Source organism: Ascaphus truei, chromosome 6 (genome assembly GCF_040206685.1).
Source record: "Ascaphus truei isolate aAscTru1 chromosome 6, aAscTru1.hap1, whole genome shotgun sequence".
Lineage (NCBI taxonomy): Eukaryota > Metazoa > Chordata > Amphibia > Anura > Ascaphidae > Ascaphus > Ascaphus truei.
Window position 1 is genome coordinate 85,082,270 of NC_134488.1, and position 14,917 is coordinate 85,097,186.

Genomic DNA, 14,917 nt, shown 5'->3' on the forward strand with positions numbered 1-14,917 from the left:
CACCTCCGAAATGCCCCCCCTCGTGTCTACCTATAGGGCACAAATCGCTCCAGCTAGAGGCGCGAGTGAAGCCACGCTCCATGGACGTGGCCTAATACTTACCTAATATTTAGATCTTATCAGATCTAAACAGAATACACTGAGTCATTGGTAAGAAACACCGAATCTGTGGTAAGCATACCAAGCAAATGAGATATTACTATAATATAAGGTATCCACAAAATACTAATACAGGAGTGGCCATTTCCAGTCCTCAAGGGCCACAACAAGTCAGGCTTTAAGGATATCCCTGCTTCAGCACAGGTGGCTCAATCAGTGGTTTAGTCAAAGACTGCAACACCTGTGCTGTAGCACGGATATCCTGAAAACCCGACTTGTTGGTGGCCCTTAAGGACTGGAGTTGGCCACTACTGTACTAATACATAGAGAAGTTCAAAATCTTTGGAGCACTTTGCAAACCATACAAAATTGACCTGTGGTTTTTTTTTGTCCGAAAATAATTTGCAAGAATGTTTTCAAATTTTGGGACATTGCTCCAGAACCTGAAATATTCATTTTGCTGGAGAGGAGAGAGAAGGAGAAAGAGAGAGATCTTGTCCAGAAAACACTATTTTGGGGCGTGGACCCCTGGGGTGTATGAAATGTGTATATCCATGGATCAATGTTTTTTTAGCCTGTAAAGGTTAAAAGGCAACATATTGAAAAAGCCGGCAAAAACATTTGCGGACATAGTTGGGACAGTTTTGTACATCTCTACTAATAATGGCCGAGTTGACTGATAAATAGTTTAATATTACAGGCACATTCTATGAACAAGACCTACTGTACTGCAATGTGCAAATGCAAGCAGGAAAACTACCATGTTAGCTGACACCATACACCTCCAATGTTTATTCAATGACTGATGTTTTATTTATGGCACAAACATTTTGTCGCTGCTCACTTCGCTTACTGTAAGTTCCTTTGTATGAGATCTTAGCGATCCTAAGGACTGTCTCTATAAACACCAGGTACAAATGAACATTACTAGCTACTGTTCAATTTTTTCCCTGTTTCATTGTGTATCGTTCAAAATGTATTTGTTTAAATAAGGTTAGGTTTTAATTTTTATTTGCTAACACCATTTAAAAGCACATGTTCAATGTTACGAGGATGATCAAACTCCTATCTTCAGGGGATAAAACCTTGAGAGATTTTTAGCATACCTTGCATACCCAGTTTTACCCTTTGTAAGACCATAAACATGGCAATTTCTGTAGTTCAAATACAGGTTGGAACATGTTCAAATACAAAGTGACATTATAAACATGGGGCTGCAATATGTGATGTTCTGAACTCTCTACAGATTGTTATCTATATGCTACACTTCGGGGACGGAAATACAGCAATTCACTGAGGGGAAATGATGGGCAGGATGGTCACAGAAACAGGCTGAACACCACAATTATAGTCTTTCTTTTAACTGGTAAGGTCTCTCCTATATGTTTCAGTAATAATTAATTTTACGTTCATACTGCAAATACTAGACACTACTGGCCAGATGCTAGCAAGGTAGCAACGGTACTTAAAATGTGAGTTTGTCCTCTCTGCGGACTTTGGCCTTGGATAAGGAAGGGCGATCCATGGGAAAGTGATAAATAAGAATTAGGTATGGAAGCCAGTTTTGAAACTGCAATGCAGGCAGTTAAGGGACATACAATGGAAGAATTTATAGGCAGAGAGAAACGAGAATCCAATTCTCAAGCCTATAATCATAATTTAGCCTAATAATTGTGTCAGAATTCTACACATGGGGGTCTATATACTAACGTCACAAATGGATTTTTTTTAGTGCCAGAATATCATTTTAAATTGGGCTTGCGTACACCTATAGACTAATCTGAAATGTCTATCTGCGGCATCAGTGTAAAACATATATATTGTTTTCATTTTTTCAGATGCACAGAAATGGACTGCGCAAGATGTAGTCTTAAAGCTGTAAATGTGATGTACAAAAAAAATGATGTTTCTGTGAGGCTCCAAAAAATGAGAGTGCATCAAAATTGTCTACCAAGTTGCACCTGGCGTAAACCCTAAAAAGTCTGTTTATATAGTTAGTGCAGAATTAAGTTGTTATGCATTAACCCAAAAATGTATTTGACGCAAAACAGATGTTAAGTGTACAGATTAGTAAAATGTATTTGCTATCACTAGTTATAAATATATAAAAAAAGTTTTATTTAAATTGTATAAAATCGGATGTTTAACATGACGCAATGTGTTAAACTTCATTTCAAACAAGAAATTATGTGTCCTATTTATGAAGCCTTTATATACAGGAGCAAAGGAGGGAGTCGGTGGTATGATACCAGTGGCGTAACTAATGTGCCGCTAAACCCCGCAATACTGGGAGCACAGGGCGGCCCGCCGGTCAGCGCTACAGTTGAGGTCAAGCTGGGGGCCCCAAAAAAGTAGTTATGCCAGTATATGATACCTTTTATTGGACCAACAAGTAGTTGATCTATAACAGCCTTTCCAACCTCTCAGGGTCAGGGTTACCCGACGAAGGACACTGAGGTTTGAAAGCCTATAACATATCAAGTACTTGTTGGTCCAATAAAAGGCGTCATACCCCTACTCCCGCTCTCCTTTGCTACAACATGAAAGAAAGGACCAACATGCCTATACACCCCTCTTTGCTTTATACATAGGACGCACTATTTATGAAGGTTTGTACTGCTAGTTTGCACTCAAAGTTTGACGCACAATAAAAATTCAAGTGGGATCTTACTACATTGGACCCTAGATTATTTAATGTAATTGAACAAAATGATGGTAACTTACCAAAATGTCAGCACTTTCTCGTCTGAATGGTGGCTGGTCAGACCGCTCTGTGGCAGGGTTGAATATGAACGCTGACGTTGCACCGGTGTTCCTCATTATAGGTAAGCTCAGAGATCTGAAATCTTTCACAGCCTGTTCTACTTTCAGTTCATCACCTGGTTTGGCTATGAAAGGGAAATAAAAACGTGTAAATAACATACTTAATGCATGAAAGACTCTTATCTGAACAGACAACATATATCAGGCTGTTTCATGCTAGAACCAAACTGCAAACAGGTCTCTTCTGGTCTATAAGCAGTTCCACTTTGCATCATATACTGTATTGTAGTGGGAGTACAATTGAAAACCCCACAGACATACTGCATGACACTCAGACCTATATTTACTATGCAGAGCTGTACCATTAGACACCTTACTACATATCTTAAGGCCCATTCACTTCTTATGCTATAGCCCCACTTAGTAAAATATGTCCTTCAGTCCTAAACCACGTTTACTAGTTGTTTGAAAAGGTAGCATATTGAAGGCATAGGTACATTATGGTAATGTATGTATGTTACTGATTCATATCTATAGCAACCACACAGAACAAATAGTTCCTGCCCCCAGATTGGTTAGGTACTCATGTCTAACTAAATAAAGAACACAACAGAAATGTCAAAGTTAAAAGGAATCACTTATAAGGTCATTCGTGTACATCAGCGGGGCGCAAACTTTTTTCCCTGCGCCCCCCTGCCGGCGGTCACCTCACCCCGCGCCCTCACTTACCTCGGCTCTGGCAAAGTGACGTCACATGACCTCGCGGCGCGACGCGTGTGGAGCCAAGGTAAGTAAAGGTTTACAGAGGCCCTACAGCTCCCCCGGCACTTAATTTAAGTGTCTTCAGGAAGCGCGCGGGGCCTCTGTAAACCTCGCACCCCCCCTGGGGGTCGCGCCCCCCAGTTTGCGCACCGCTGGTGTACATCACCAATTCTGAAGTGCCCTAGCAAATGTTTGTTGTCATAAATATTTTTTAAAATAGGATATACATTTGTTTTGGGGTTTACACTGAAGTACCAAATCAGAGGGAAAAAAGAATAGCACACTTAAAGAGGGACTTTAGGTGACGGTCTGAGGCAGGGTGGGGTGTCTCATGGGCAGAACCGAGTTAATTTCAGCTCCAGACACCCCCAGCCTTCCAAGATATTTATCTTTGGAAGGGGTTGGCAGTAGCAGCCCAAACGGACTAGTTTGGGCTATCAATATGGTGGCTTTAAATGTGTTGTGGCTTTCTATTGGCCCACGTGACGCAGAACATTTAAACTGCGCATATATACCGGCAGCACCTACAGAGGCAAGTATCTAGGAAAGCAGGGGGTCTCCGGAGCTGAAATCCACCCGGTTCTGCTCTGGAGACCCCCTGCTTCAATCCTATATATATATATTTTTTTAAAACACAACAACAGAAAGTGTCACAGGAGTTCTCCTATAATTCATACAAAACAACTGTTGAACTATGAGGTGGGGCTGCTCTATAAGTAAATAGGTTACAATAACCTGCTTTGGTAGGTTTTTGTTTCCTCATCGCCAGACAATTCCAATAATCACAGACCTGCTTGTAATGGGGGAGGTGGCTGCATGATTGTAAGGAGGGCAGTTTCAGTGCTAGGAAAAGATTGTATTTACTGATATCCCCCAAACAGCTTCTTTTGGAATTTTAATCATGCCATGTCATATTATCTCCATGTCTCAAAAATAAACTCGAAATAACATCATATAAAAACAAAATATACCAATTTTCCCTACATCTTTTCAATGCTCGTTAGGTAATTATTAATTTTGTTTTGTTCTTTGCTGATTTAAGTCATCACAATTTACACACTCTTTGGAACAAATAAACCATTTTATGTTAGGAGATTTGTGAAATAAAAGAAACACTACATCATGGCATTGCTTAAAATTGGTCTAACAATATTTTTTAACATGAATTTTGGTTTCCCCGCGGTGCTTATTGGGGTTCTGTAAATATTTCCGGGGTTTGACGTACAGCACCACGAGAAACATAGGTTGAATCAAAGTTTCATTATTCTTTCATCTGGAAGCGGCTGGGTTTATTCCTTCTGGTTTTGTTAAACTATAAGCCTTGATTACAGAAATATATCCATCATACCAACTGTTTATTTCATGTAGTGCTGCAGTGGGACATTCAGACGATACTGCTACATTATTACCAATATAAAAAAGGAGGAAATAATCTTATAAAAATGACAGAGCTAATTATTAAGGTGATTTCCAGAGAATAGGTTCTACCTTAAAGGAAAGGGACTTATTGCTGCTCGTGCAGCTTCCTCTGCTGGCTGAAAGGTGTCACAGCAATAATTAAAAAGCTATCTAAACCTCGGCCAAGTAATAGGCAACAATCCAAATGTTTGCTTCTCCAATTAAACTATGTGGAAAACTGGTTACTGCCCCGTTCTGGTTAAATCTGTGGAATTATAGTAGTTTGGTGTCCTTCTGTCATTATAGTACTTGTCCGTGATTGAGGAAACATACTATATATATATGTAGCCTCCTTTCTCTATGCCTAAGGAAAACCGTGGGTGACAACGCGTGCTGTTAATATCTGTACGCTCACAGGAGGCCTGAGCCTCCGCTTCTGGGAGCTAGGGGTGGGCTCTCTCTCTCTCTATCTTAGTGCAGCACCTCCATCTATGAGGATCCCAGCATTGGCATATATATATATATATATATATATATATATATATAGTTAAGTTATGGTGAGTAAAAAAAAGTGACAAAAACCCTCCACAGGAAAGCAAATATGCAAATATAGCTGTATGCTCATCTGCATGTCTTAGGCAGGTCTGCAACCCCGCCTTTCCCCATTATCACCCAGCATACAGCACTTCCACTGCAGCAAGGGATTCTGGGAAATGACATGCAAATGAGCATACAGTGTCACTTTTTGCCTCAATAACCATTTTTAACATGGTTCCCTATAGGCTTAAGCTTGCTGCATGGTCACAGCTTTGAGCACAGCCAGGGTTAAGGTGCATACCCAGAAAACCACCCACAGACAGCTGTTTCGCACTTGATGGGTCTCATCAGTGTGGGGTTGATTTTACTGGGAATGCAAGAGAGGCTATGGAATAGGCTAAACCATAAAACTGAGTTAAGTTATGGTGAGTAAAAAAAGTGACAAAAACCCTGTGTGCTCATTTGCATGTCATTTCCCAGAATCCCTTGCTGCAGTGGAAGTGCTGTATGCTGGGTGATAATGGGGAAAGGCGGGGTTGCAGACCTGCCTAAGACATGCAGATGAGCATACAGCTATATTTGCATATATATATATATATATACAGTGTTCGACAAACCTATACATTTGCTCGCCCCGGGCGAGTGGATTTAACCCCCGGGCGAGTAAATATTGGCCCAAGCAGCACACGTTTGGTACTAGGTGGCGAGTAGATTTTTTTGTGTGGCGAGTAGATTTTTTGGTGATTTGTCAACCACTGTATATATATATATATATATATATATCTTGTATTTACCAACACAACATATAACAATACTATAATATAATGCAATAACAATAGTCAACACTCGGCGTGATTTTCCCCGAAAGTACTGATGTGCCGTGGCACCAATAACCCCTGGTGTCCTTTCCATCAAACCCACCCGAATGTGAGGTAGCACTAGCCCCTGTGAATGTTGGTGCACGTTGGGTACCTGCCTGGGTCCTTGATAAAGAACGCACTAGCGTTCGAAACGCGTTGGATTTTAGGTCTATGACACATTAAAGTTTATTTTTTGAACTGGGTCCTCTCCTTGCTCCCGTCGGATCGTGCGCTCCTTTCCATTCTCTGCATTTACTATCACTGGAAGCTGCACATCCTGCCAGCCATAAACCGAGGAACTGTGAGTACATTATTACTACAGGGGTACTTCCAATGAGACTGATCGTGGGGGGGGGGGGGGAGGTGGGGGGGGGGGTATTCCTACCCATCACCTGTCTTCAGGAGGTTTTGTTAACCCAATATTGCTAGCTACTACTTCAATTCATCTTTATTGGTTCTGGATTATCCTTGGATACTGGCATTGGCTATTATTGGTTATTATACCTTGCATTCAAATGCTTCTTCATCTCTATCTACGTTTGAGCAGGTCCCACGCAGCGGGGCCTCCGACAATTCCCCTCGCTCTTAAGGGTTCCGATCCTCCTCATGGGGTTAGCTCCAGCTGGAGTGTCTCACCCAAGTGTCCCGGAATACTGCGGCCTGGTCCCAGGTCGCAAAGCACCGTGTGGCCGTCCGTTTACCGACGTAACACTTGTATTAAAGGGGAGGGTCCCTTTCTGGAGCCTTCCCTATAACACTGAACTTAGGTTGGCTTGGGTCCTAGCTGGGGCCAAAGGAGCAAGGTCTAGGCCTAGTCCAGGAGGCACTGCTCCCTGGACACTACCTGCTATCTTGTCGCCTCCTCCAGCACTGAGCACGTTGGCTCCTTGTCCCAGAGGATATCCTGTTTCTCCAACAGCTCTATGCCATTGGCTGGGACAGTCCCATGTGTGCAGTCCCCCCCGGAGGATTCTGGGACATGTTGTTCCGCTGCTGTGTATGCGGAGCCAAAACGAAAATGGCCGCCGCACTCCTGACTGCGTACGCGCGACTCGCCGCACTGCGCATGCACAACTAGCAATATGGCCGCCCCCACACTCCCGATAGTGCGGAGCTCCACCCGGACCAGCATAGTTCCCCCTTCACTGGAGGTAAAGAGGGATAGTATAGCTTTTATACAGTACATATTTTATGAAGTGATCACAAAAAGCATATAACAGAATTAGTTACTTGTAGCTGAAAAGTATTATAAACCCTGAGGTAGCAAAATGGATTAAATCTGCATACATTATGAATAATGGTACAATGAAATCTGCAAAGTCCTGTTGTAAGGTTAAGACATGACCCATGTAACTATAGCTATTGGATGCCTATAGCTATTTGGGCCTCTCAACAAATGTTAAATACCCAAACACAGCTGTCGTGCTGAGAGTTTTCTGAACTGGACGGCGATTATCAGTTTAAATAATGATGGTCTCTTTGTGAAGTTACTAGATGTTACGGTCTACTTAATATTATTGTTGGTTTGATAGAGGCTGCTTATAGTTTCTTCAATAAGCTGATATATATATATATATATATTAAAACTTTAATTGAAGACATAACAATAATATCTAATTACATTAATCACTTCTGGCTCAAAAGCAATTCCTGTAGCCAGGTATAATTAACAATGTTACGGTCCTTACCACAATAGAGAAATAAATCATGTACATATTTAAGTCCAGAACATTGAACAATCAGGGAGGAGAAGTGGCTCAGTGAGCAAAAACACTGATTCGGTAAACAATGACACTGGTTAAAGTCCCGCTACTTGTGACCTTGGGCAAGTCACTTTATATCTCCCTGTGCTTTAGGCACCAAGACCATATATTGTAAGCTCATCTGGCCAGGGACTGTGTCTGTAGAAATCCTGTGTTGTGTACTGCACACTATACTTGCATTGTGAAGCGCTTTGTGTTCACTTGGTAGAAAAACACTACACTATATGAAATAAAGTTATTAATATTATAATATACGACATTCAGTACAGCTGTTAGGATTCTTCTAGTATTTTCATCCAGTGGTACTGTATGTGTAGGCCTCCCATCATCAGAAATGAGCCCCTTACACATTAGATCATTCACTAGCATAGAATTACAGTGAATATTTAGGACAATAGTGCACACCTTAAAAAGGTTTAGAGCATTGAAAGCACTTTCCATATCTATGCATTTGACCTGAACCTACCACCATCGTCTGTACTATCATGTTCAAGCACAGAGGCATGCAAGAAGCGGTTACAGAGGCCCCGCACGCTTCCCCAGGCACTTAAATTAATGCCGGGGGACCGCGCGAAGACTCTGTAACTCACATACCTTGATTCAGCCGGCTTCGGGCGACACGTCGCCATGGCAACGCGCCATCAAATGACACCAAGGGGTCATGTGACGTGATGTCACATGATCCCGCTGCGTCATTTGACGCTGACACAAAGGTAAGAGGGGGCGCGAGCACTGGGGGAGAGCAAGCAGGGGGCACAGCACCAAAAGTTTGCGCACCCCTGTTCTAGCAAGTAAAATTACAGGTCACTGCACAAGTATTGTGTTAAAACCGTTGACAGTGAGGTATTTAGAGCAGAAATCCTTCCTGGAATGTTTTTTCTCTCTTTTATTTTTTTACTCTAAATCTGGGGTCCTTTAGAACTGAACCATTCTATAGTCAGCTCAGAGGACGCCCCTGGTTACCAATTAACATGCACATTTACTAGAGATGAGCAATACCGGCTGTGTGAAATCTGGACCTACCAGAAACTTGCATTTCCAAACCAAATAGAACAGCAATACCCTGAACATTTACTCACACTCATTTATTTGTGTGAGTCTTACTGATATGGAAGCCGTAAGGATGGCATTTTCACTGGTGTTTTAATTTTTCATTGGTTTCAGTTCTACTTTTTTTCCGTGTTTTGTTTTTGAATGCTGTTTTTGGGTCTGAAACATTTCTTGTTTGGTTTCAATTTTGACATTTGTGTTTTTGGGGGAGAGGGTTGTAATTATGGGGGGAAAAACTCCTGTAAAGAAAAAATCTAACCGCTTGTGTCCATCTTTAAGATATGTACAGTATATGTAAATATATATATACGATGGTGGGGAGATGAGAGTGGGTGACAGAGGTTAGAGGATATGGGGAGAGAAAGTGATATGGGGCAGGGGTGCGCAAAGTTTCCTTCATGCACCCCCTGTCTCCTCTCCCCTCCAGCTTGCGCCCTCCCCATAGCACGGCTCCGGCGTCAAAAAACGTTGCGGGGTCATGTGATGCCATGTTGCCATTACACGTTGGGTTGCCATGGAGACGGGTCGCTGGAAGGCAAGGTACGTAGAAATTTACAGAGGCCTCGCGCAATCCCCGGCATTTATTTTAAATGCCTTCAGGGAAGCACGGGGCCTCTGTAACAGCCGTGCCTCCTCCCCGTCCCCGTCCGAGAAAATATCGCGCACCCCACTTTGCACACACCTGATATGGGGGATAAGAAAGTGACAGGGGGATGTGACACAGGAGAGGAGTGTCCCTACCTCCTCCAGTGCAGTTGTAGGGTCTGAAGGGGTTAATGGCCACTCTAAGGTTTCCTGTCTGTTGCTGGCCCCCCTCTTCTGCTGATTGGATCCTAATGTCAGAGGAGGATCTCTCCTCTCACCCGACCTCTGATCTGCCTCCCCCACAAGCCCCAGGTGGGTATCAGTCTGAAGTGGGAATCGAGACAGACCCAAATCCGTATTTTGTGTTTTGGTTCATTTCTGTCCCGGATTCGAATCCTAGATACCATACTGAACTGTGAGTGTCTCGGACAGTCCAGGTTTGGGAAATTCAGACCCCCCAAGTTCGGGCGGTTTTCGATTTTTAACTCGCAAATGTACCCATCCGTAGGAATCAGCCTCACAGATTTTTTTTTAATCGGTACTCTCATAAACTTTAATGTAGTCTCACTGATAAAAAGCAGTAATTTGTCTTTAAAATTATATTTTTGTGACCCAAATCACCAAAATGTCACAGATTTTAGTCTTTAAAAGCTGACATCCCTGACGTCCCCAGGTTAAACAACAAAAACAAAACCGATAGCTTGCTGCTGGGAGAACCAAGAGAAATCTGCAATATCATCTCTGTTCCGGCCCCCCAGAGTGATGCTGACCCGAAGGCTATGCTGTTTCCCTGACCAACAGAAAACAGGGTTGACACAGAACTGGGAAAAGTGAGATTAAGCTGCTAGAGACCCACTTGAGATCAGGTTAAAAAAGTTTAAAAAAAATACAGCAAGCAGCATGGATTGCCTATTTTAAAAGACCACACAAAATACATAACTAACTAACTAACTAACTAACTGTGTGGTAGTTTTATTTTATGATTAATAGAAACTAGTCAGTCAAAGAAGACTAAGAAAGTTGGATTTTTTTTGTTACTAAAATGTTTTTCTTTCTTTCAGTTCTACAACCTACACATTATATCTCCTGATAATTTAATATGAAGCTGACAATATATTCTGTACAATATGGACATTTTCATTTAGAAGAAGCAATTTTAAGCAGTACCACAAACCTCAGGCAGTATAAATAATGTGACATCTATGTAGCGAATGAGATGCATATTTTCCTATTATGTTTCTTTTGTTTATTTCATAGTTAGTGGCAATTGTTGGGTACAGCGTTTGGGATGTCTTTATTACTCAAGAGACGTGTACAGGTCTGTGCCTGGTAATCTTCCAACTGCTGAAGAGGTAAACCCATGTGTCAGACCCTGCCATTAAAAAGGCGAATTTAATAGCAGAGTGATTGCTACTGAAATGGGAAGCTAACAGAGAACTATAAGGGAAAGAGATGACTCAAGTATTCATCCCATCTAGCGCTCCCACTTAGAATCAAATTGAGTTAATGTCAGTGATATGTTTAATAGGTTACATCTGGTTGTTAAAACATCCCAGAAAAAAGCTGAAATTATTTTTTAAAGTTGTCTTTGAAATCAACATAAAGAATGTAAATTAAGAGTTGAGAGTCGTTTTTGTTGCCTTAACCTTTGTAGAAATGTGCAACATTTTGAAGTTCACAAAGTGGGCAAAATGTACTATTTTTCTTCTTCTTGCAAACATCGGCAAGCTCAGCAAAAAAATTTGGTAAGCATTAAAAGTTAATGTGCAATGTCATGTGGGCTGTTTTAGGTCAATTCTTGCAAAAAAGTCAAGGAAGTCTGGCAAGTTGGAAAAATGAAAGTAGAATTTTGGCGGAAATCTTGCGAAATTGGTGAAATTATGAGCAACTTTTGCAAAAACACAAAATGGTAAGAAAAAACGGGAACATTTTAGTGAAGTAAATCCAAGACATATCTGTAACCTTTTGCCTTTTTGCATGTACGGCAAACATTCTAGTAGCAGCCTATACACCACAGGAAAAAGAAGAGACCTATATTGTTTTCAAGCTGTCTGTCCTGTTACATCTACGAAGAACTCTTTTGTTGGTCCATTAATAGCAATCACGATCTCTGACAAATCTTATTGCATGTTAAGATGAGAGAACGCGCCTGTAAGTATACAAACATAGCTTTTTAGCTGGTGACTGGTAAAGGGCAAGTAGAAATTGTTAATATACAAAAAAAAAGTACTATTAGGAAAACAATTCTTAAAATAAAAAGTGTACGTTTGTAAGTAAATCTGTAATTGTATTCTGCACCACTCAAGTACAATCTCATGCCAATCATTACTCTGTGTACGTGATGGCAGAACCGTTGACCCACCCATGGCTTTCCATGCTAAATTCTGTAACCCAGCTTCCTAGCACCGTGACTGTAAACAGACATTGTTACATTTTAAAAGCTGAATGCCAGTCAGTCACGTCAGTGCCTCCTGTTTATTAACTAGGATATAAAATATCTAATTTGTCACAATCATTTTCCTGCTGTAACGGGGCAGTTTGGCATGCCATAATTTAACCTTGTTAGTTCCTGTATGATGTTCACTGAAAGTCACAAGGACCGGCACACCAGTGACACACTCACCCCTCTTCTCCAGAAACAGTGTGCACTTCTGAATGGAAGAAGAGAATCCTCCTGTCCCACTCGCATTATTGGGAGGGTTACGGGGGGGGGCGCATGTCATGACCACCCGATTACTACCCCAAAAATAACAAGTTTGCGAGTCTGCAATAGAGATGGGCAATTTTTGGGGGCGGATTTGGATCCGCCTCGGATTGGTCAATTGTTTTGGTCCGCGGATTACCAGGTTCAGTCTCTAAAGGGGCGATCTACCTTTTTCATTTTGTTTTGTGTTTTCTATCACTGACAGTCCACATGGCATATTGTGGAATCATTGGATTCAGTATCCAATGGTGGCTTTGAATTAATCCGTATGGATTGAAACTGTAATAATCCATCAACGGATTTTACACCGCGGAACAGATTTTGATCATTCTGCCCATCCCTAGTCTGCAACTCCCACTTGGCTGCCGCCAGGCATTTCTTATTCTTTTTTATTCATTTCTTATTCTTATTACTTTCCCCTTTTCATCCACAATCGACTGCATGTGAAATTATATTTAGAAAAATCCAATAAAATTTGACCTATGCCTATCCTCTAAGACAGGGGTGCGCAATCTGTTTCCCCTGCGCACCCCTGCCGCTCTCCCCCCCCTCCTTACCTTGTCTCCAGCGTTCTGATGTCACCTTGCCATGGCAACGAGGCGTCAGGTGACCCTGCAGCGTCATTTGACAACGCGTTTCCAGAAGCCCTCTGAGCCAATGTAAATGAAGTTTACAGCGGCCTTCGCCGCTCCCCCGGCATTTCATTTAAATGGCTTCGGGAAGCGCGCAGGGCCTCTGTAAACCCGCGCCCCGCACAGGGAATCTGCCCCCCAGTTTGGGCACCCCTGCTCTAAGAACCTGAATCTGTTGTATGTTTCTGTGATTCTAGCTCATAGACTGTTTAGAGGTAGGCTGTTTCTTCCAACTTAATTTAATAAGTGACTTTCTAAATTGTAAACCATACATGAAGTATCCATTGCATTCACTTCTATGCATTCTTAGACTGCGGCCATGGTGGCGCTGAGTGTGCAGGCGCACATGCACGGCGCCGCAAGCAAGCGGCAAATTCAAATTTGCTTGCTTGGCAAGCAGCTAAGCGCCGCGCATGCTCAGGCGATTGTTCACGCTGGCTGGCCACACACATTGCCGCAATGGGTTTCATCGCGGCCAGCTTTAGCACGCCCGCCCGCTCAGCGCCACCCTGGCCGAGGCCTGATTGGAACTGCACTTTTATATAAAAATATAAAGCTCCGCGGTTGTGTTCTGGCATGTGCAAGCAAACAGATCAAACGATAGTACCTGACCATCCTTAAGCGCAATTCTTTATTACTTATCGTTTCGTTGTTCTTACTTTTTTTTCACTGATGGATAGCAAGTGACACAACCACTATACATTAGACATTTTAAGGGCACTCATTCCTTTTAGTGAGAAACCTGTGGCTAACAGAGCTGGTTGGCCGTGTTGAATCTGACAGTAGAGTTCAATTTCCGACACAGGAAAGAAGAAATTGGATTTCTTTTATACATGCCCCCAGCTTTCTTTTGTTTCTCTTGCTATTTTTGCTACACAGTTGACAATAGGAGCTGAGGTTTGTTACTTTAAAAGCAGATCTGATTTATGGCTTGCGTATTTCTAGTTTTACGTCTTACATTTCCTAAAGCAAATTTTATATCTCAAATTTGACAGTAAAATGTGTTGTTTATTTTGCAGTTTGGCTCGTTTACATAACTAAACAAATCCAGTGTGTCAGAGTATGATATGATTTGTGCTGGCTCATGAAGACTTGGTATCAAATTCAATGGTATACCAGCATGAATTGTACTAAAACATAATAAATAAAATATCACTGGTGAGCACATTCACGTCTCAGACAGCTCTGCAACCCTGCTATTCACCATTATCTCTTAGGCTGTGATTATACCCAAAAACGCGCGCAGCGTCCCTTGTAGCGCCGTCACACACCGCCAAAACAAGTAACTTACATGCAATGAAAGTGCGCATACCACAAGCGACGGTCGCGGCGCGCCATACTGCAAATCGGACAGTTGGGGAAGAGACAGAGAATTTTTTTTACTGGCGACGGCCATTGCACGTAAGCGGTTCAGCCAATGAGGGCGAACCGCTCAGGGCCACGCCTCCACCATGCCTCCTCTGCTCTCCCTCCCCAGTATAGTCAAGATGCTGCTTGGCGGCAGCGCTGGGTGACGTCACAGAATAGCGCTGCCGCCTTGCAGCACTTGTTATAATCAAGGCCTTAGCATACAATGCTTCCCCCTGCAGCCAGGGATTCTGGGAAAGGACATGCAAGTGAGCACACAGAATCCCTGGCTGCAGTGACAGCACTGCATGCAAAGAGATAATGTTGAAAAGCAGGTTTGCAGACCTGTCTGAGACATGTGTATGTGCTCACAAGTGATATTTTTATTTACTGTACACTGTAAGGTGGAGGTTTTTT

At 42.3% G+C, this 14,917-nt stretch overlaps 1 protein-coding gene across 4 annotated transcripts in view; it reads right to left on the reverse strand.

Moving 5' to 3' along the window:
• PLEKHG5 (pleckstrin homology and RhoGEF domain containing G5) overlaps positions 1-14,917 on the reverse strand; it is a 314,942-nt gene that overhangs the window by 57,378 nt on the left and 242,647 nt on the right. For all 4 annotated transcript variants that reach the window (XM_075604983.1, XM_075604980.1, XM_075604982.1 and 1 more), the window contains one exon: positions 2,824-2,987. In XM_075604983.1, the coding sequence (XP_075461098.1) occupies positions 2,824-2,987 (164 nt within the window). The remainder of the gene's footprint in view (positions 1-2,823; positions 2,988-14,917) is intronic.